We start from the raw sequence: 24,260 nt of genomic DNA, 5'->3' as shown, positions 1-24,260 counted from the left end.
AGATATCTAGATGCAATTGGGCAAACTTCCAAAAACACAATTCCCACAGAAGTTCCTGCAGGTAGACCAACATCAGCACTTGCTGAGTGCAGTTGTCAGCTGTCACAGGCTATCAGATAGCCAACATTTCTAGGAACACTTAGGAAGCCTGAAACCTTAAACAAATGTTAAAAAGTGTACTTTAATAACTTACCTGAGTTTGTGTTAACTGTATACTTTGTATATGTGGGAAAATTAACACACTGGGCTTTTTCTGAACCAGATTCGAGGCACCACTGGATACCCCAACTCCAAATATCTATAAAAAAATAATAATTAAAAAAAAAAAAAAAAAAAAAAAAAAAAAAAACACAAAGTATTACTTTTATTATAAATATTACTACTACTACGTTTGTCCTGAATCATACAACAATACAATTGTGTCTATTGAATTTATCTTAATGGTAGCAGATGTAAAAACTGCTCATTTAAATCATTAAAATACTCAAATGGGATTTTTTCACGAAACACTGACACTGCTCGGTTTCATATCTTTGGAGCACAAAAGGTTCTATAATTATTTAGACTGATTTGTTACAGTGTGGGTTCCAGGTTATGTACATCTGAAAATCCTTATAAGTGGGATTTCGGGTGTAACATGGACACCACTTTGTCACAAAGTGGCCCCAATAATCACATTATTCCTGGTTTTACTAACTACAGATCCAGTGGTTGTAAATTCATCAGCACATATTATATGAGAAAGAAAAACAATTAATGATGCAGAGGTACACACCAGAGAGTAGAATCTGAAAAAGGTGATTTAACGTGAAGAGATTAAGAACACCACCTGCCGACGTCACAGGTAATATATAATGGTTTTGTTTGACTAGTGCTATCTTCTGATCTATGCTGTCTAAATAATGTGATAACATTGCCATTTATGAAGCAGAGCCTTTTCAGTACAAACACCAGAACCTATTGGGAGATTTAGTGTTCACACTTTGTATAAACAGGCAACATAATTTGCCTCCCTTGAATTACTTAAACTTAATCAACAAAGTCAACAAAAGGAATGATACACAGTTATACACTTCACTCCCACTGGCATGACATTTGGAATTCCACACGACATAAAGGGCTTCAACTGGTGTTCTCAGTAGAATGAACGGAGCCCTTGATTTATAAAACAGCTTTCTCTAACTTTTAAAAGCATTGTTTGATAAAGTATATTGGATATAATCCAACCTTGCACTATGAATGAGGCAGAAAGCCTACTTTGAATATCCTGGTATAGGAATCAGGATGAAATAATGGCAAAGGAAGCTTAGAAGTTTTTTTTTTTGTTTTTTTTTGCATGTTGCAGATGCTTCTTCATAGTAGTCACACATTGAATTTATTTCTATCCAAGTCTATCTAAGCTCTATACAGGATGAGCAGTGTTACTGACCTGATATGACAGAACACCATGAGAGGACGTATTTATAAATAATGAATTTTCTACATTTCCTTCTTCTGTTGGCAGGAAGATGACCCTAAATGAGGTTTTTCCTCTGGGTCTGATCACCTGAAATAGGTAAGCAGAAACCAACAACTAACATTTGGAAAATAAATCATACAACAAAATAATATGTTCATAAGAGTAAGCAAGTGGCATTTTGGAAAAAATAAATAAAAAGGTTCAAACAGTCAGAAACAGGGACAAACTATGTGAACTAAACTATGTATAACATTGATTCTGATTAAATATAAAACCACTTGTGATTTTTAAACCATTTAACATGGAGATTTATTTTACAGAATGCATTATGTTAAAGAATTGCAAAGCTTCAACAAGATTCTCATTTGTACCAGACATCATTGTCTGGTTCCCAACAACCACACTATAATTACGGGGCAAGAGGAAGTACGCTCAAGCTTCTTTTTAAATCACTGTCAATACACAGCTGAATGCAGTATGCTTTTGTTTAACATCCATAACGCAACACTAGATGATTTGACAAAACACACAGGATCTCCTCGGAAGACTTAATTTACTGATGTTTCTTTTTCTTAATGAATGTATATTAGAGAGATGAAAGAATGTTGAAAAAGTAAGAATAAAAAAATAATTAAATAAAAAACACTCAAAATCGTAATGTATGGTGCAACACTCAGTCTAAAATTCCAGGTGATGCAAAACTTCTGTATGTGTGTATATATGTATGTATGTGTGTATGCATGCATGTATGTATGTATGTATGTATGTATGTATGTATGTATGTATGTATGTATGTATGTATGTATGTATTTTTGATTCCCCATCAGTAGTTTCAGCCTAACAGAGGAATAAGTTGTTTTTGCATCTGGTCAAAAAAGACAAAAAACTGTGCTGAAGTACTTCAAAGCCTGATGTTACATCTGCTCTTACTGCACACTTGGCATGCCTCAGAAATACAGGCAGCACAAAAGTTGTGCTGTCTTGTATTCACAGGTTAAAACCCAGCTTGAATAAAATATACATGACCAGCGGTCCAGAAATATGCACCGAATTTAAATTGAATTTGTAAAAATATGCATAGCAATTTTGCTACACAGCTTGACTGCTTCCTATCCCGTCTCTCCTAAAACATCCACTAACAACCACATCTCCCAGAATACAGTGTCTTCCTTTACTAGGAAACTGTACACAAGAAAAAAACAACCCAAACATTATCCAATGGCTAGCCCTGTCTTTGCAGCCAATCGCAGTAAGAAGAACAATTCGAAGCTACACAGGTTGAAGCGCAAACACCCCAGTCCAGCTACAACTCCAACTGGAACCATCGTCAGAGGCAACCGATAAAAAATATTAAACAAACTGTTCTATAACATATTAATGCACTTCCTTATTTTACTTATCTCTATGGCTTTACATTGAAGTTTTAACATGTTCACTGAGTTTAAGAATTTCATGTTAAAATATAATGTAATTAATTTGCAGAGTCAGTGTGATACTTCGAACCTTGTAGAACACACATGTGGTTGTAGAGTAGTTCAAAGTAACATTGCAGTTAAAATGGAAGGCTCTTTTTGAATGCCTACCCCATTACCATTAAAGATTGTATATTATTTATTGAGATTACTCATGACTTCAAGGTAATGCTGAATTTTACCCCCTGAAAATACATTTTACTCTTAGTGTTAATTAGAAGGTAAGTTATTCCCAGACCCAAAACCTTATGTGGAGCACTGTACATGACTATCAGCATTACTTGCTTTCATGTGGTTTTCTGTAACTTACAGAAACCTGTTTATAGCATAAACAGTACGTGTGGCTATTCTGTTTCGCAACGTCCACTGACATTCAAGTATATAAACATTGCTATTCCTTGATGCAATATTATTTATTACACATTAAACTTATTATGGTAAAAAAATAAATAAAAAAATGTAAATCTCCCAGTTCCTATATGCCTATTTTAAAAGTTGGGCTGCTTTCATTTTGGAGCGATACATAATCTGGAATTTATCTCTGGAAAATATATTATCTATATATCTATTTCCATCTGGAAAACCACTGAAAGTACTGTTGTTTAAACTTAAAGTCATATGAATGCTGCTTTGAATTGACGACAATCAAGGTTAACTTGAGGCATATAATTCATCAAGATAAAATCTACATAAATATATAAAATCAATACATTTTCTTTATTACGTTTACTACACTTCTGGAGTGGGTGTAACACATTAGTATATTAAATGTATACACTTCAACCTCTGGAATGCAATCGTATTCTAAATACTGAACATTAAATCAAAACTATATAGAAGTTAGATCAAAATAAAACCTTGCTTTATTTTTAACTTGCACCCTCCTGTCCCTTTTCCATGCGTATTCTTGGTGTGAAGGACTTTACAGACGCTTGTGTAAAAGAGAGAATATACTCACCCTTCTCTGGAATGAAGGCATGTGAAAATGTCTGCTAGATGTAAACATTGATATCAGTGTCACTGGTAGCTCCTGGCTAGGGTTGTGCACATATACTGTTTCCGCCCTTGGCAGCCCCACAAGCCTACATAAGGAAAAAAAAAAAAAAAAAAAACCAAAAGGAGTTTGACACACGTAACACTGTTAACAATTTCACATGCACAACAGGATTTGAGGATTATAAAAGCAGTAATATGCTTGCAAATATATTCCAATGTTATCTTTATACTATACCAGATTTAAAACATAGTTAATTGGCTCAAACACGTTTAAACGCTATATTCTTTATTTGTCGCCTTACAAAAAATGTGAAATGCTCAGTACCATCTTATGTCTAAATGGCATACACTATGCTCAAATGCAAAATCTGTTTCAAGTATCACAGGCCACCCACTCGTGATATTTCCTAATCTTATATTTTTACTAACTCTGCTTTGTGAACACTGGCATATCTAGGTTCAGAATAATAAAGAATCTGCATAATTGTTTAGATATGCTGCAGATTGAGCATAGTTCAAGCTCTGGGTTGTCAGTTGTAACTGTGTTACCACATGGTCCTAGTCAGTTTAAAGTTTCCTCTACCAGGTATGGTCTCCTCCTAGGATGGGTGGACCTTTGATGTGGAATAAATTAACCTTTGATGGCAGAAAGAAACAAGAGCTTGTTCAGCAGTTGTATCTTGGGAAGAAACACTGCAGGGAACTGGTCATTTTGTTGGCATTAAAGGGATACTTCATATATCATCTACAGTTTCATAATACTTCAATTCAGCTGCCTGTCGTGTGGTCATTTTTAAACCACCTCGCTTTCAGAAGTAGTTGAAAATGTACCATTTTGGTGTGCTGCTTAAACTGAAGGACAGACTTTAAAAACCAGATAACCCTGTCCTTCATACTTTAATATAGGTCCTTCGCTTTAGTAGCACCTCACTTTTGCAGGAAAAGAAAGTAAGCATTATAAATAAAACACTAAGCATAAACACCAATAGTAGCTTATGATGGAAAAGTCCCCCCACCCCCATACTGTAGATGTATCTCTTCTGGTACTGTAATGCTTGATACCATTGTTGTTGCTGTTAACTGACACAGTTCTGTTCCTCTGCATTGTGTGAAATGTATTAGTATGATTATTATTACTGTTATTATTATTATGATGATTATGATTATTAAAACGCAGTGAATCATTCATTAAACATGCAAATGAGTGATTCAAATAAACAAATACATTCCAAACAATCAGACATACATCTTCCCCTTTTCTTGCTTTTAAAAGCACTATACGCTTTATAACCCATCCTTGGGTGTGAGTCATCATAAAACACTGCAAACAGCAATTAAAAACTAAGTTGATATTTTAAATTGCTCACTTTGGCTAACTTACAATTACATGCAAGTACATATATGTATATTAAACATTAGCTGACATTATGAAACATTTGCAGTAAACAGCATTATATTAACACTTTGTATTACTTGTAATTGTTTTTCCATACAATTCCATATCACTAGCAAGCAGGTGTGATTAAATCGATCGTGTAGATCGGATCATTAATCAATCAATAGAACATTTCAGGAATACAACTAAAATAAATAAATTTACATTTTTGGAAAGGTATTACCAGAACATGAAAACATAATTGCAGCAGTTGGTATACAACATGTTTGGTCTGGTTTTCTGGTTTTTATAACCACAAAGCATGCTTATGAAATTGGTTCACGTGTGGAAACCTTTTTCTAAACCTCACAGAGCCCGAGAGAGTGAAGCGCTCAACCTCTTTAGTGAGTTATACGCAAATGACTATGAAAAAAAACACACTTCTATATTTGGACAACCTGCCTCTTCACTCTGAGATGCTACTAGTCCTTGAGATTACTCAGCACAGTAGCGCGTGCAGATTATTTACACTGAGTTTTACCATTAGGTCTGTAACTGAAGGTGCATGGACATGTTTTTAAAGTGAAGGGAGTGTAAATGATATTACACAGATTCTGACTGTAAAAGCAGAATAGTCTTAAAACAAATGTTTCGCACTTTGTTATTACCTAATAAGCATGTTAGTGGTACAACAAAGTGTACACTGTATGTTGGCCAACAAAACATTACTTTTAAGAAGCAACTATATTAATACAGACATCTCGGAGAATTAAAGGATCTCATTAGCATTTTGAGTTCTGAATACACACATATTTACACGATCAATGCTGTAAATACACAGGCTTTTAAACTAGAAAGGCTAGCTTTTGTGAACAAAAACAAAGCATACCTGGTAGCATAATTAAGAGGTATGTCACATCAGATCAAATTATTTGTAAACAAGTGGAAATGTGAAAAAGATCTGTACCATTGATATGAACAGATGTTAAAAACAATAGGGCAGTGGGACAGATTTGTGTGCTAGTAATTACTGTCCCTGTCAATCAGATAAGGTTTTTTAAATATGTTTATTTTATCTCAATGATATATTACAGTAGGTGGTAGCTTTAAGATACCTATAAAATAACGCATTAGTAGAACCAGGTTCTATTTGTATGAGCAAGTTTTACCAGAGGTCAAAATAATATGGGGCTCCCGAGTGGCGCATCCAGTAAAAGCACTTGCGTAGAGTGCCGGATGCACCCTATAGTCTGGACGTCGCGAGTTCGAGTCCAGGCTATTCCTTTGCCGACCGAGGACAGGAGCTCCCAGGGAGCGGCGCTCAATTGGCCGAGCATCGCCCGGGGGAGGGAGGGTTAGGTCGGACATGGGGTCCTCAGCTCACCACGCACTAGCGACCCCTGTGGTCTGGCCGGGCGCCTGCGGGCTTGCCTGCAAGTTGCCCGAGAGCTGCGTTGTCCTCAGACGCTGTAGCTCTTGGGTGGCTGCATGGCGAGTCCAGTGTGAAAAAAAAGCGGTCGGCTGACGGCACACGCTTCGGAGGACAGCGTGTGTTCGTCTTCGCCCTCCTGAGTCAGCACAGGGGTGGTAGCGGTGAGCTGAGCATAATAAAATAATTGGCGATTCCAAATTGGAAGAAAATAATAAAAATAATTGGCAACGACTAAATTTATAAATAAATAAATAAATAAATAAATAAATAAATAATAATAATAATAATAATGATAATAATGATATATGTTATAGAATCACCTGAATCTGAAAATCCCCAAACTTGTTATTTGGTTATTTAAGTAACTCAACAGAAAACAATTTACAGCACAGGAAGGATGTGTGAATTTGGTTGCATCATCTTTGATTGTGAGCAGGGTCCCAAGTCACTGGTGGTATTGTTATAATTGTCATGTAGACAAAACTTACTGTGTTCCAAAGTCTAGCACTGAAGGCTGGAAGTACAACGCTCTCCCACTTGGCACAGTAAATGATGAGCTGGGGAACAAAAATAAGTAATGTATTGTTAGAACCATTTATAAGTTTGCACAAATTAACACCTTGTTAAAAACAATCCTGCTTTGTTTGATCAGAAATTAATTATTTAAAAAAAGGGGGGATTGAAAAGTGCAAAAGCACGTACTGGACTTATCAAGCTCAAAAAAAAAAAAAAGGTAGTGCAACTTTAACTACTGAAGATTTGAAAAGACAAACATTTCAATACATTTCCTTTTCCTTTTCACATGATATGAGTATACAGTATAATGTAAATGTTCCGTTATATACGAAGGTTCGTAATAAGAGCCGGATATTTGTGGATAACCTTGTTGCACAACTAAAAAGTTACACCTCAATATAGAGTGGGGTGGTCTGCAGAGGTTATTTAGTTCAATGTTAGACCAATCATATGCTATCCCAATATCACACTGGACAGCCTTGCTCTCACTGAGGGTGCTGGTCATCCAGCTAACTCTAAACACTAACTCTTTCACAGTCATCAGCAATCATTTTTCTCTAAGCTACCAATCATGTTTGTATTTCAGGTACATTATTTGAAATGCATTTGATCTTTTGGGAATCAAAATAATCCAAACTATTTAGAAAGGCTTCTCAAAATCATTGTACATGTTGGCTATATAGAAACACCATCTTATGATGCAATTATGATGCAACAAACATGGGGTGTGAGTAAGCTACTAGTGGTTGTTTTGCAATGAAAATTAGACTACTACATCTCTTATGTAACCCTAATTTTAGTCCATAAATAGCATAGTACTATAACCTTAAAAGATACTGTACAGTACTTAGGATTAATGTATATACAAAGATGCAAATAAAAAATTGAGAGAAATGGCAAAATTCACAACAGAAGTATTAAAAACATCAAGTAAAAAAAACTTATAAAAAAACTCTAGCTTACGAAGTAGACTAGTACACAAATGTAGTCATACTGTGGTTAACAGAGGGTACAGTTTAAGAAAAGCACCACAAAACAGCAGGCACATAAAATGTGAATATTTGTTTACCAAAGTGTATTTTTGATTGCATATATGCACTGCATAATAAAGGCACTCTGCAATATGTGCCCCCCCCCCACCCCCATGGCAGTCTTGAAATCTATACTGTGCCTGAAGTAAAATATGGTTTGAAACAGGAAGAAATACAAGAGAAAGTCTTAAAGCAAGCCCATAAAAAAAGAGAAAAAAAACCTAAGAGAAAAACATTTGTAAAATAATGAGAAGAATGTTAAACTTGATCCATAAACATATAAAGCAATAGGCTTTAAAAAAAACAAAAAAAAACATCCATTATATAAAAAAAAAAGAGTCTACTTTTACATAGAAAGAAAAATACTCAGTCAGTGTTAGCGCCTCTGGTCTAAGTGTAATGGCACGTTTGTGTGAGTGTGTGTGTGTGTGTGTGTGTGTGTGTGAGTGCGTGGGTGGGTGGGTGTGTGTGCGTGCGTGCGCTCGTGTCTGTGTGTCTTCCAATAACATCTTGCAGCTGCTGCCATCCCCCCACCTGCCCTCATTTTGGCTTTTAATGGGCTGCCCTGTTTTGACAGTGAAGAGCATCTTTGAGAGTGATGCCTGTTGTGCATGCTCAGCATGAGCTTGCATGGGTATTACAATAAGCTTCATGATTTCAACGCCTTTGCAGCTCTTAAAGTGTGTGGGGGGGGGGGTAGTGAGTCGTGACTACTATTCTAGTTTCCATTTCAGCTATAGCAGCATTATACAAGATGCATTCAGTTCAGGAGGAAGACCGTGAACATTGCTGTGCAAATCATCAGTGAATGATTATTTAAAAACAGCTCAAGCACTAGGGCAGGATCTTTCTGATAAAGCAAACAAACACATACATATTAAATTAAAAAAAAAAAAATAAATAAATAAATAAATATATATATATATATATATATATTGTGATCTGCTGAAAGAAATAAAAACTGTGTAAACCATAAAATTGCTGGCAATTCTCTATGCAGAACCTCAAAATACATGTGCGTTTGAGAAGGGCTGAACAGCAAAATGTTTAAATTAAAAAAAAAAAAAAGTTTCCTGTGCTAACAGTTCAACTCGTTATTTCCTGCCTTCTCTCACTGAACTTTATTTGTGTAAAATGACTGCATTACTGTCCTCTGAAGAATGCAACGCTGTGTACAGGAAAGGTTGGAAGCAGCTCTTTTGCTAAAATTGCTGTAGCTGCTCATTTAAACCCTTAAAATACCTTCTAGTGAGGGTGGATTTAACAGGTAAACAGGAGTGTACAGTATCACAGCCACAGCGTTATGACTACATAGTGTTATCAGAACCACAGCTCGGCTTTGCATATTTCAGTATTCTGATGCTGCTTCTATTCTAAAAACCATGCACATTCAGTTCAGAAATAGATGGCTTCTGCTTATTCAAATCATTCTATGCAATACACAGTGGGAATAGTTCTGTTTTTCATGTCAAGTGAAAAAAACATGATAAAACTGCAACTTATATGATCAATATAGTACAGTCAGTTTTTATACCATACAATACAGTATATTCTACCTGCATTTGTTTTTCTATTATAATCTTTTGTCTAATATTTGTTTTTTAAACTACTAGACTTTAGTGAATACTGTATTGGTGGTTCATTCTCTGCTGTGACCTACAGTAATACAGCCTGGCAAGACTTCACACCAGATATACAGTTTGAGATAGTCTGTAATTTAATCTTCAATTTGATTTAAAATGGTGTTCAGCCAGAGAGGTACTATACTCAGCAGTAAACCACACACAAAGTTTGGGGATTCCTGGACCTGACAGTGGAGTCCTGCACAGGTCCGATTTTTACGACACACTTCCAACCCGGACCCGCTACTACAGGAACCAACCCGAACCCGCAACACCATCTTCTTACTCGCGTCCCAACCCGCTTTAATAAGACCTGCAACCCGACCCAAACCTGCAAGTGTTTGTCCTTTACCTACTGCCTGTGCTGACTGACTCTCTCCCATTCACACACAGATCTCTACCATTCTTTCTTTCATGCCACCAGTTGAAAGGGAGCTACACCTGTGCTTTTGCAGAGAGTTTTGTGGCTGTCGTTCACAAAAACATATTGACAGGTTTTACAAGCAACGAATCCAGTCATGTTCATTATTTTCATTCGCTATGATTCCAAAATAATTCCACACTTGTGATTGACCTCTCACACTATTCTATTATCCACTATATGATATAAACCCTGCGCTATCTTTTGTTTGACCTCGCAGACGTAATAAAAAGATCTTGCTACGTCTGAAACAAGAGAGAGAACAACAATGCTTAGTCAGCTGACTCCTCCCTAATCGCCTCTTGCTTTAGTGCAGGAAATACCGGTACATTTACCTTCTAATACGTTATTTGTGAAAGGGTTACAGACCAGTACGGTGAAAGGACAGAAAACGTTTTAGGTGATTCAAATTCAGACCCGAATTTTTTTTTTTTTTTTTGACCAGCACCCGAACCGCAAACTGAAAAAAAGTTCACATTCCGACCCAAACCCAATCTGCTTTTGCGGTTCACCCGCGTGCCCTGCAGGTACCCGACCTGATGCAGGACTCTCCCCGACAGATACTGTAACCAGACAAAGCACCATCAATACTGTGTGCCTGTTAATTTATGTGAAATGCTTGTTCAACTAGACATGGTGGCACAATCCTAGCACAGTACCAGTAATCACCTTTAAAGCAGATCACTTTCAATTGCCTGTATTTCATATAAGGTAATTCAGTGGCTGCTGCAGCACTACTGACAGGATTTCATTCAGAAAGGAATTAGTTTACATGCAGAGTTTCCGATAGAGTAAATGGAAACTTTTTTTTTTTTTTTTTACCGGGTATTAAATAACTGTATGAAATCACGTTCTGAACTACAGTACACCACATGTGGAAATATATTTTTAGCCCTTGCCTCTTCAGCGTATGTTTGAGCACCAAGTGTGAATATTATCACAGAGGGTCGAGATTATATTTTAAAACCTGTCTATCCAAAATAAAAGGAACTAGCTTTACAAAATTCAGCAGTTTATTAATTCAGTCAAACAGACACCCAAAAATGAGCTCTAAATAAAAACAAATTAAAAAAAGCCTCACTTTTATCCAGTTGTGTACTGTACATTACTATACAACTGAATTAATTTGAAGGATTAATGACGGATTAATTAGTCCATCCTAGTGATCTAAACAGTGGAGGATCAAATTAACAGCATAAAATTTGACTCCCTGACGTTTTACATATTTTTTACAAATAGAAATGGAGGATATAAATACCAACTAAGCTGACCCCTCTATGTGTTAGAGTAGGTTACAATGCAGATATTTGACAGTTTCTGTTTGCTGAAATTCAATTAATAACTGATAATGAAGGGAAGTTTTTTCCTGTCTGGTGTAATGAGAACTGTGGCATTTGAAAGCTAGCCACTGCCTGTCATTGTGTTGTCCAGGCTTTCAAACGACTGTCTTCACCATTACAGAGGATCAGGAAATTATCCTGATTCAGAAACTCACCCAGCTGGGGTCTGCAATAACTCAAACCAAAACACTGTGGCATATCCCACTGAGCCATTGTGATTGGCAGATACTGAGTGCATTTTAAACTTGACAGGCCTCTGGATTATGCATGAGTTTTGTTACCGTATATGCCAGTTCTCAAAGGTTTTTTAACCTTCACCTCCCAACATTCCTAAATGGAACCCCCTCCCATGAAACAGTTCTGTTAGTTTTATACGACAACTACTTGTCAGACAAAATCTAACCAGACAGTTGTTATCAATTAAAAGAACAGGATATTAAAAAGGGAGCCACTTTCACAACCAGTGAGGTAAACGGTGATGTGTATTTGAGTTGTCAAAACGCTTTTTAAAATGGCACTGTAATCATCTACTCTAAAGTGTTAAAATATATGGTTTATAAACCAGAAGTTGGCAATTAATGTTCAAACAAGCAAATTTGTTCATAATAATTGGAGTGGATTTATTTATTTATTTTACCCTAGCAAAAACAATAAAGGTCTTGGTGGATGTGTTCCACTTTTTCCTGCTGAAACACGTTAGCATACCTAGAGCCTCAAGGCTACTTTATTTTGCTGACTCTTCCAAAGATGCATTTACTGCTGAGGTCTACAATGGTACTTGAAAAACAGCAGGTTTCATACAGTTGCCTTACAGGTGAATCCATTCCACAAACTGCAGAAGTTCTCTCGTAGTTTCTAATATTCTGAAGGGTTTACAAGACCTTGGAAATTAATCTTGCAGAGAAAGTGGGGTCATTTTAATGATATAAATACTGACACACATTACTCTAGCTTAAGTGTCAAAAGCATACTGATCTCATTAGATACCAGTGTTTAGAAGGTTCATTATTGCACAAGCTTGTACAGTAACTTTGACTCAAAGTGACTGCAAATAACAATAAAAAAAAAGATTTGTGGCCAATTTTCTCTTCAAATAAATGTAATATACAGAACATATTTAATACAATTCATCCATCCTGCTGCTTAATTTCTCTACATTCTAGTCATGCACTTCCTGTAAAAAAATAAAACAAAAATAATAATAATAAAAAGTGAGAAACAGGAAGCTGAAGTCAGGTTTTATTGTTGCTTGAGTTGGATTCTTACTCAAACATCACTTTCCCTGTATACAACTGCCTGTTCAGTATAAATGTCAGTGTCAAGGTATCTGCTCCTGCCAAAGATGTGGCAAACCACTTCTTTATGGCTAGTGCAGTATACAGAGGGTCCTGGTCACAAGGTTTTACTGCTGCTAACTAACATCCCCTACAATAAAAGCATAAAAAAGTTATATATTTACTTGGGGGGGTGGGGGGGGGGGGGGGGGGGACGACAAAACAAAAAAAAACACACTGGTTAAATTCAAGGCTAAAACTGAGATACATTGTTTAAATAAGAAAAACAAAGTTTGGCAAGAAACCATAATGTTATCAAGTTTTACACATTACATTAATATAATCATGGTCAATTAAAAAAAGTATGGGGAAGTGTTTTGGAATTGGTCAGTTTGCATGGTGTGCCCCAGTCTGTAAACTGGTCCCTAATTTGTAGCGTAGCAACAACTAATGGATGCATCGTCTGTCCTTAAATTTCTCGAGCTTCGATTACATATTGGTGAATCGATGCATCAAATTATAACCCATTTTTAAGTCTACTGTTGTCGGTTTGCATTAAATCCTTGAGTGTGCTTCTTTTAGTGCTAGTACGGAAGATAAATAACGTTAGCAAGTTGCTAGGATACGCACTTTAGGCCTCTACATTGGCATTAGATATACCCTGTGTAAAATGAGTTGGAGTTGCTTCACTGGTGTAACTATGCATATTTTACTGGTGTAACTATGCATATTTCTTTGCACTAAAAAGTGACAAGAACACAGCAGATACCTTTTATGTTATGTGTAATCATTTCAAACGAATGCCAATATTACATATACCGATTACCTTCTTTTGTTTCAAAGTATGTTTTGTTTGGATTATATGGCAATATTATATAAAAAGAAGCTGAATTTAGTACAGTAGTTAATTAGTCAGGATTTATGAGTTTAATTAAAATGTTTTGCTTCGCTTTGGACTTAAAATGTTAACAGTAATGAACAACCATAGTTCAGATAGAAATGACTTCTGTTAAAATTTAGTACTTTTTATTATTACTACAATGTTAAAGGGACATCTGATACGGATACACGCATATTCTTTTCAGTTGTTAAAAACCGAAGTCCTTTGTATTTCTTTTTTTATAATCAGAAGTGTTCAAATTTGAATGTAAGTTGTGCCTTTTTGTTTAACTATTACACAGAACAGTGTTTAAGTTTCTGGATTTTCTGTTAAAAAAAAAAAAAAGGTTTGTTCTTTATTTTGAAAAACAAAATGTCAATGCATCGATTATTGTTGATAAATGCCTATACGATAATCAAATAAGAAATTAGGTTGCCAATTGCACCACTACTAATTTGATCGTCAGATATGAAAACTAGTTGAACGCCTTGAGAGTGCATAACTTTTTTGTTTGAAATTTGATTTTAACACCTTATTGCAGCTGTATTGACTAATATATTTCAACTTACCATATGCATACATGCAAAAGTCTATGTCTGGATACCACAGGTTTCACTTAGATAGTTTATTTATTCTATAAGTGTGGGTTACAAAGACCCCAATTCTCAAATGAGTGCCCAGTGTAATCACGGTCATACCCGTGAATTATCTGCACGGTAAGTCAGAGTTCTGTCGCTGTCACTCACACGAAGACCTGCCAAGTACAATCGTTCCACATGCCTGATACAGCAGCTTCGTCAAAGGTCACACAGGGACAGAGCAGCTCTCCAAAGGAATGGGAAAAAAACAACACACAAACACTAGCTCTTGTACAACTAAACAAAACGATCGGACCAGCTTACATGACCCTTCCCACAAGGTCAACTAGCCTATACAGAAAACAATAAATACACTTTACATTGCTGTCTTATACTAACCTGGTTAAATCACAATCAATGCACAATGAAGTGTGATTTTTTTTTTTTTAGTGGAGACATGGGTGTGTGTGACAATTACCAACTTACTAAACTTTGATAATTGCAGCAGAGTGGATGAGTGGCTTGGCTGTAGTTAGGAAGCTGGTATTTAAACACACATGTAGAACAGGAAGTGTAAAAATGAGCACTCTGTCAGCTTTGCAGATTCTCACTGAGAGGCAATCCATCAAATATAGTAACAACTGTAACCATCTTATAAGAGTCCTAATTCTTTTCAATAATGGCATGAAGAGCTGTGCATCTGAGTAGTTTTTTTTTTTTTCTGGAATTGTGATTTTATTTTGTTCTTCATGAACTAAATTTGTTTATTTGGTTTGTTATGATCATTTTTTATTTTATATATTAGTAAACTTTCTTCTTTTCTATCAAACAAAATACATGCATGCATACATACAATACACTTTTTCATGCTTTGCAACAAAAAAGGAAAGAAAGCTGCATCACATTCATGTCCTAATAACCACTCTAAGGGCCTCATGCACTAAACAGCAGTAACCAGTTTACCATACAGTAAGCCTGTTACTGCGTGCTTTGTACACCTGCTATATTCACTAACCAGCGGCAAATGACTTTGCATGCGAAATGAATCACGTGGGAAAAGATGTCTCAGCGCGTGTTAAGTTTACCGCTTATTGAAACCAGGCGGTGTCTGTCTAAATCACAATATAAATAGAGCTTCGGTGCGCTGGCGCTCCAAAATGAATAGGGCTGAGTTTTAAGAGTTAAAGCAAAAGTCACTGCTTTTAAAACACCACCCAGATAGTCTTAATATCGTCTTTTTTTTTCAAAACTGTTTACTTACTGCAGTGTACCGAGTTTCTATAATCCATAAAGATAGAGGCCGAGAATTACGTACAAGTGTAAAGTCTCGTGGCACTTAAAATATCCAGCACTACTTTTATTTATTTATTTATTTATTTTAACCAGAACTACTCAGAATGCGGCTCATAGTGCGTTCGTCATGGACACCCATTTCCTTATAGGTTGTTGTAGTGTTTCATGCATTCTAAATTGGGTGAAAAATACAGTAGCTTCATGTCTTAAAATATCTCCGAGGGATTTTCCTGCACTGAAAGTTGCAGATATGCGGGAGCAACTTAGAAAATGCGCGATTCCCGCAATCCTGTGCTGAAATTCAAGCCCTGATGATTTTGACCTGCTGAATACAAAAATGCTGTATACCAAGCTGAAATTTGTGTTCTTAACCCTCAAAATTGGGAAAAACAAAATGGCCACCAACAGTACTGTATACCTCTAAAACTTCTGAACTGCCTGGGATAGAATGATGATCGAAGTGTCTTTTCTTACACTTTAGGCATCCACAAATCCATTAAAACTAAAACTATATGAACATGTCTTAAAAGGAGTTTCTAGGTATGGTCAAAGTTATTTTCAAAATGGCCGCCATACAAATATTGATTATCTTGGCATTTCATTATGACATTTCAGGCACGAAGTATACATAAAGATAAAGAATGAATGCATTTTCTTTTGCATGTGTCAGACACATATTACACTTGTTTGTATAAAACTAAAACTCAACACTGTTGTTTGTACTGTGCAATTAGGCTAGGCACCATAAAAATACTAACCCAATTTATTTTTTCAAGCTATTTTAGATTATCCTTTTTGGTCTCACTTTAGATGACTCCCTGATTCATAAGGAAGCAAGCATGAGCCGTTGACACAAAGACTCTGAAGCTGAAGAACAAGTTGTTCAACTCCTTAAGAGATTTGACATGTTGATAGACACAGAATGCAGGGTGAGACCCTGGAAAACATTGCGACAAAAGATCAAGCCACAATGGACATAACAAATGTGCTTCTTAAAGCAAAAGACTCTGGCCAGAGGCAGGTTGAAGAATTTGTTAGGGACAGAGTTATTCTATCTGAAAATGGCAGCCCACCAAAGAGGTTCTCCGATCCCTTGCCAAAGAACAAGTCTCTCACTTTTTCAAATGTCTATGATGTTCCCAAAGCATCTGATCAAAAAGGCAAAATATTAAAAGCAGACAGGCCATCCTACAAAGAATTGTCATTGCATATGAAGCAGGCTGAAGTGTTGATTTAGATGAAATATTAAAGCATGAGCTTCTTCCAGTCCCACTGTCACTAGCAGAGATGAATGGAAGTCTCCGCACTGGGCAGAAATCCCTGCTTGTTGATGATCTGACCAAGGGCATCAATTGTCCAGCAACAACTGAAATCCCCAATGATGCCACACTCATAATAGATGGGCAAGCACTGGTCATTGCTCTGGGAAGGCCAAGCAATGCAAAAACATTTGGTGACTTTGCAGATGCTTTTGTGCAATCGGCCTACCATTCTGGTTCAGGATATGCTCGAACCAATGTTGATTTTGACAGGTATAATCAGGATTCAATCAAAGCAGGAACCAGGGCCAAAAGGAGGAGAGGAGCACCTATTCGAAGACATATAACATCAGAAAATTTACCGTTACCACAGGACTGGCATGGTTTCCTATCCCACACGGACAAAAAAGCTGACCTGGCACGATTTTTATCTGAGGAGTTAGTTAGCAGTTCACATTCAGGCAAGACAATTGTAGTTGTTGGGGGATTCCTGGAGGAAACATGTGTTGCATGCAATGACCCTAACATTAATGCCACACATCTTGAAGGTTTCCATGAGGAGGCAGACACTAGGATTGTGCTTCACTGTGTGAATGTAAGTTCTGACACCACTGTGGTGTCTGAACGTGACACAGATGTATTGCTGTTACTCATAGCACATTATGAAAGTATGAGGTGCACACACTTGTGGATTAAGGCAGGAACACATAAGAAGCCAAAGTTCATTCCTGTAAGGGAGGTGATTAAATCATGTGACTTGGACCACTCTGCTTCCATGCCATAACCAGCTGCCATAACCTGCTGCTTCCATGCCATAACTGGTTGTGATCCAACCTCACTCCTGTCTGGCCACACCAAGAAAACAGTTTTCAATGTTTTTTTCCCCAGCAAAAACTGCTTTGTGGCCTTGGACAAGAACCTCTTACTGAGGAAACAATGGTGAATGTAGAGTCACTCGTTTACAAAGTTCCCAATGTGGCCACAAGAGAAAGCAAGAGTTATACTTTTCAATAAAGCAGTGCACCCTGAACTTCTACCCCCAACAACCATATCAGAAGGGCACATTTTCAAGCCTTAAATTGGTTTGAAGCCACTTGCTTGAAACCTAACCTTCCACAACAATGGGATGGGAACTCAGGGATGATCAGATGACACCAGTTCTCCTATCTCTTCCACCTGTACATGCATCCTGTATTCATAACATGTGGCTGCACCACTAGATGCTCTTCTCTGAGGTGCAAATGTAGACAATCCAGACTATCTTGTACTGGTACTTGCAAATGTGTCGGAGACTGTATGAACTGTATGAATTAACACTTATGCTGATATAATTTGCAACAGAAAATGTACGAATACTTTATCTTTATTTTATATTCTTTGGGTGGTGCATAAACTTGTGCATGTGTTAAAATTATCATGCATGAATATTTATGGTTGCCATTTTGAAAATAACTTTGACCATACCCAGAAACCCCTTTAAGACATGTTCATTTTAGTTTTAATGGATTTGTGGATGCCTAAAATGTAGGAAGAGACACTTTGATCATCATTTTATACCAGTTAGTTCAGAAGTTAGAGGTATAGGTTATAGTTGGCGGCCATTTTATTTTTCTCAATTTTGAGGGTCAAGAACACAACTTTGAGCTTGGTATAGCGCATTTTTGGATTCAGCAGGTCAAATTGTATACCACATTTTAACACAAAATGCCTTATGAAGTCTCTTTTTCTGAGAATGGAACCAGACTATCTGCATTATTATTATTCTGCACCTTTCTTGAAATGTCTCTTTATATTGCAAATATTTTGAGAAGACATCTTTGGCAATGCCATTTACAGACACCAAGAAGACACAAGCAATGTACAAGCCCTAGAAGATAAGAATGCAAGAAAAAAAAGGGTCACTGGTTAGCACAGACTGTTTTGGACTTGAATGTTGTGGGTTAATATCATGCTGTCTATCAAGTCTCAAATTAGTATTTTGGGGAAAACTGAACAGCTATCTGTGTGTGTGTAAGTCAGTATCTGGTTGCCATGGGGACAAGACTATCACTTAGTAGTCTAGTACCAGCTGGTTGAGTACAGCATCATGAGCAGATAAGAATACTGAGCCCTGACAAGGCTACAGGCTATAATTCGACCCTGGTGTACAAGGAGCAAGTTAAACGGGTGTAAGTTTGACGGTTTGTTTAAACATTCTATTATATGTATTCAATTAAACTCTCTTTATAAGAAATAAATACCAAAACACTGGAATACACAGCATGGGCTACAGTACAACATGTCAGCATTTAGGTTACTGTATGTAGAGCCTACTTATGCTCAATCAACAAACAATACAGCAATACTCTATATAGCAGAGCTATATATTTTCTGACTGTATAATTACTGTAGACTACATTTTAAAAGCTTTCAAAACAATATGCTTATGAATGGATAATTTCTCATCATTTCAGGAGTAAAAGGGGCATGAATGTGGGGCCAGGCAATATATTTTGAACAAACTAGTTCAAAAGACACATAAAATGTGGTATTTGTTTGTATCAGTCTCCAAAACATTTGTTGTGCTTTAACTTTAAACTCAAGCCAATCAGCATTTTCTGTTTCCTATCATGTCTTATACACCCCAGCCCCCAAACACCAACACACACACAGACACTTGAATACTTACCAATACAGACAGACAGTACAGATTGGCAGTTAAACCATAAGAAAAAGCAACACAACACCCGGCAGCACACAGCAGTTCAAATGTACAAGTAGCACTGATAAAAGTAGACACGTTTATGCTTGTAATAGATTACTTTTTGCTAAAGAACCAATTATCTAAAATGGATTAGCAATGCTTCAGGAAGTACAGCAGCAAACTCTAACAGAAACCCCAGGGGCACACTCCTCCGTCCGCCCACTTCTTTCATCCTGCCGAGCCAATCAAATCGCCCAAAAATCTAAAAATATTCTACTATAGCTTTCATACTGCAACTGGCATGCTCAAAAAGGTTTAAGGTATCAGTTGCAGAGGTGGTCAAAGCAATTGTGAGATACTTGCTGTAATCGCTGTTAGCACAAGCTTCTCCCTGAAACACAATAATCTTTATGAGCCAAATGCTAATTTAAAATTAGACTGAGCGAACAAATGCAAACCCTCAATAACCTGCTAAAATAAAGGAGCTAAAGTGATTTCCCTGTTACCCACAAGAAGCTTTGTTAAATAAATATTTTTAAAAATCCATATTAAGATTTTATTCTTTAATGTTTTCAGCAGTTTTATTTCATATCTGGGGATACGTTTTAAAATATTCAAATAAAATTAGCACTGAATATATTTAGCCTGGGACAAAGAATTTTTGGGGGACATGATTGAAGTCTTTAAAATCTTAAAAGAAGCAGACAAGTTAACTTGGACCTACTTTAAGCACAGCACTGAAACCAGGACATGTGTTGGAGATTAAGTGGAGATAGACTTAAGACAGAGGGAAGGAGACACTTTTTCACACAAAGTGGTGAGGGTATGGAATGGGCCACCTAGTCATATCGTTGAAGCAGAATCACTTGGATCCTTTAAGACCCAGCTTGACAAAGTTCTGAGATTAGTCAGCTACTAGGAACTGGACAAGGATGGGCCTAATGGCCTCTGCTTGTCTGTACATTTTCTTATGTCCCCCTTTTCAGAAATTACAGATCCATCTCCCAAAGTAATTCAATTACGTCTCTGCACAGATATTTTCTTTTTTTCCTTCCACTCTGCAAAACTACCTACTGTAATTGTATTGTTCCCACTTAGAGAATTCTGACTGAGTCAGCCTGATGCAGGCAGAATGACAGACAATGAGCAACAATGGGAGTCAGCCCATTGCAGTTTTCTGTCTGTCTGCACCAGTTGGAAAGCATGTGAATCACCAGCTCATTTTCTGGACTATAGTACCTGTCTTCAACATAAGTCACTCTCACACTGTACAGCCTGTGTACTCTAATCTGCACGACCTTCCTTTGTGCAAGCACATTTGCTTTGTTTGTTCTGTTTGTACCTGTAACATAAAAGGAACAAAACAGAAATGTGGAGAAATAACGCTGTACACTGGTTTTTTTTTTTTTTTTTAGATAATCCACTTCTACTAGAGAGAGAGAGAATGTTTTTTTTCTATTAATTTAATGTTATGTAGTCACTTCTGTTTTTGCTCTTAATTTGGACTTGTAAGTAAGACATGTTTCATCAAATGTGGACTGTTGTCAGCATCCCAAAAAAACATTATAATGTTTAGAACAGGACACGATGACCATGTAAACAGTGTAGTGCAGATTGTGCAGCACATTGCAGTTTGGTGCAATAGATCTCCAAAAGTAGAAAGATTTCTGAATTATGGGAAGGCAGCATACAACCAGTCAAATCTATTTTAACCCCATCTTCTACCTTTTTGTTCATTGTTCATGAATGACCCTTAAGGACAAAATCCAGCAAATCTGGAGTCAGCTGAGCAACTAAAAATATTTTATTACCATGATCATGTTGAAGTTCCAAGTACAAATAGAAACAGCAAATCAGAGATGCATGTATAAGGGTGCACTGTAGTGAGATACCTGCTTACAGACTTAGGCTTTATTTACATGCATTCCAACATCTTAGAAACAAAATGTCTTATTGAGATTTACTTAAGTGGTTTATTTGTAAATCGAAAATTACTTAACTACGTTAAATAACAGAGATTAATACAATACTACTTAACTACAGTACTGAAAATATTTCAAAGTGCCACATGAAACAACTTACTCAAACTAGTATTTATGTCCCCTAAACATTGTGAAACTGACACTGGTTGAAGCATCTGTAGCTGAGCAACAAGACGACAATCTGGGCTTTGAATCTCAACTCTACCACTGACTGACCTTTCAGTAAAGCAGTGCGCCCTGAACTTCTATCTGTCATTGCTTCCGGTGTCCCTCAGCAGCAACACAACACATTTATTAAAAATACAGCTGTAAGTGAACTTTTAAAAAGTATACATTGAAAATGAACTGCAGGGCACAAAATATCCGACGGCACCAGCGGCAATTGCCACAGTGCCCAAGCTGCTTGCCGAAATGCCTCTCAAGTTAAAAAATAAATAAATAAATAAACTTATGGCAAAAGTTGCCTGTAAGACCGCCCGCCGGTGTCCCTCAGCAGCAACACATCTGATCTACAACCCATTCACAAACTTGCTCAGCATCAGCTGGCCCGTTCTGTCACAATTACATTTAATTCTGTCTAATCACATCAACCTGCATGTCCCATTCTGATCACAGACACTTTAAACCACAAAAGCAAGGCCTCCTCAACATCAGGGTATTGAGCAAATCAAAAACACTGACAACTTCCATCCGCAGTTTGCTGTGCAAAAGCCTGTATTACTGTATCCTGTTTTTTATTAGAATGGTTGACAGGGATCGTGGGAATGTTGAAATCTGTGCCAAGCAAATTAAGGCAATTTCATACAAGCACAGTAAAAAAATAAAAAATAATAATAATAATATCTAAGATATAAACCTGTTTATACAAAGTGCAACACTTTAATGGATTTATCACAGAGGGATAATCCTGACAAAATGTAAAAACAGTGAAACACCCAAGCGTCTTGTGAATTGCATTGTACAATTCTATTTTTTTCCTTGACTGCATCAAAAAGTCAACATTAGCACATTCTCCATGCCGCTCTTGTAATTTAAAGACCAGTGTACTAAAGAGTACTTAATAAAAACAGTATCCATTGACCAAGAACATAAATTATGGTACTGTATTTTTAGCACAAGGTCTGTTGCCTATGAATGTGTTACTATTGGCAAGGTTTCTATGTAGCCTGAAAACATGCCTAAACAAGGCAAACAAAGTATACTGTAACTATTGTGCCTCTAGAAGTTACCAGGCACACGCTGAGAAACTAGTAGCAGCAACCAGGACCCATTAAAACACACACAGGCTTAGATTTACAGTAACCTAGGAGTGTAAACCCCTTATTTAGTAATTTACCAACACCACAAACCAGCTAGCTAAGGCCACATCCCCCTCAAATACAAGCTTCCTCATTCTAACATCACTTCCCCACTGTACTTTCGGGCAGCAGTGTGGAGTAGTGGTTAGGGCACTGGACTCTTGACCGGAGGGTCGTGGGTTCAATCCCAGCTGGGGGACTGCTGCTGTACCCTTGAGCAAGGTACTTTACCTAGATTGCTCCACTAAAAACCCAACTGTATAAATGGGTAATTGTATGTTATTATTATTATTTATTTCTTAGCAGACGCCCTTATCCAGGGCAACTTACAAGATATCACATTATTTTTTATTTATTTATTTATTTATTTTTTTACATACAATTACCCATTTATACAGTTGGGTTTTTACTGGAGCAATCTAGGTAAAGTACCTTGCTCAAGGGTACAGCAGCAGTGTCCCCCACTAGGGATTGAACCCACAACCCTCCGGTCAAGAGTCCAGAGCCCTAACCACTACTCCACACTGCTGCTATGTAAAAATAATTTAATTGTATGTAAAAAATAAAGTGATATCTTGTAACAATTGTAAGTCGCCATGGATAAGGGCGTCTGCTAAGAAATAAATACTAATAATACAAACATATGCATAAATAAAGTATAATCTTGGAGATTCAGCTGTTACATCATTCTTTAATTAAAGAATAAATGACACATGTGCTTATGCAGTACAAAACATGATCTTTTCAGCCTAAATACAGTTTGCTCTGTTTAAACATATAGCTTTGCCATTTTAACTAGTCCAAACTTTATTTTAATTTTAAATGGATGCTCTGGGATGCATTCATTCTAATATTCATGAAGCTCCTTATTACTGTACAATAGAGCCACTTCAAAGCAGGAATGCAATGTTTTACAAGGTAAGAATATTTAAAGAGCAGAAACTCACTACTAGATCTATGGGCTAAGCAATACCCAAAATGGATGTCCTGTCACCTCATGAATATCAATGTGAAAAACAGATTAAGTGTTTTTATTTTTTTTTATTGCGGTACAAGTAAATCAGAATAAAATTTTACAGTATGCAAAACAGCATGTTTGAATTATAGTAAAGCAAACAATACATTTAGGGTTGCCACCTGTCTGGCTTTGACCTGGACAGTCCAGCAATTGGTATCTGTGTCCAGGTGGCAGGAATTGCCATGCCCCGACGCCCTAATGTCTGGTTTTAAGTGAAACGCATAAGGAACACCAACCTTCCTTTAATATTTTCTGTGACATGCATTAGCTGCTTAAAGGATTTCCACTATTGTATTAGAAATGTGCTGTTTATTATTGATCTGTACTTTCT

The 24,260-nt window shown here is 36.8% G+C and overlaps 1 protein-coding gene across 2 annotated transcripts in view; it reads right to left on the bottom strand.

Annotated features, from left to right (window-relative positions):
- The window catches only part of LOC117409378 (transmembrane protein 131-like), a 57,786-nt gene that overhangs the window by 24,875 nt on the left and 8,651 nt on the right, over positions 1-24,260 (bottom strand). For both annotated transcript variants that reach the window (XM_034015342.3, XM_034015343.3), the window contains exons 4-7: positions 7,223-7,291; positions 3,890-4,013; positions 1,430-1,546; positions 194-298 (exon numbers count right to left, since the gene is read on the bottom strand). In XM_034015342.3, the coding sequence (XP_033871233.3) occupies positions 194-298; positions 1,430-1,546; positions 3,890-4,013; positions 7,223-7,291 (415 nt within the window). The remainder of the gene's footprint in view (positions 1-193; positions 299-1,429; positions 1,547-3,889; positions 4,014-7,222; positions 7,292-24,260) is intronic.

Source organism: Acipenser ruthenus, chromosome 2, assembly GCF_902713425.1.
Source record: "Acipenser ruthenus chromosome 2, fAciRut3.2 maternal haplotype, whole genome shotgun sequence".
In the NCBI taxonomy this organism is placed as follows: domain Eukaryota; kingdom Metazoa; phylum Chordata; class Actinopteri; order Acipenseriformes; family Acipenseridae; genus Acipenser; species Acipenser ruthenus.
Note: the sequence above shows the minus strand (reverse complement) of the source record. Positions and strands in the feature narration are given on the sequence as shown.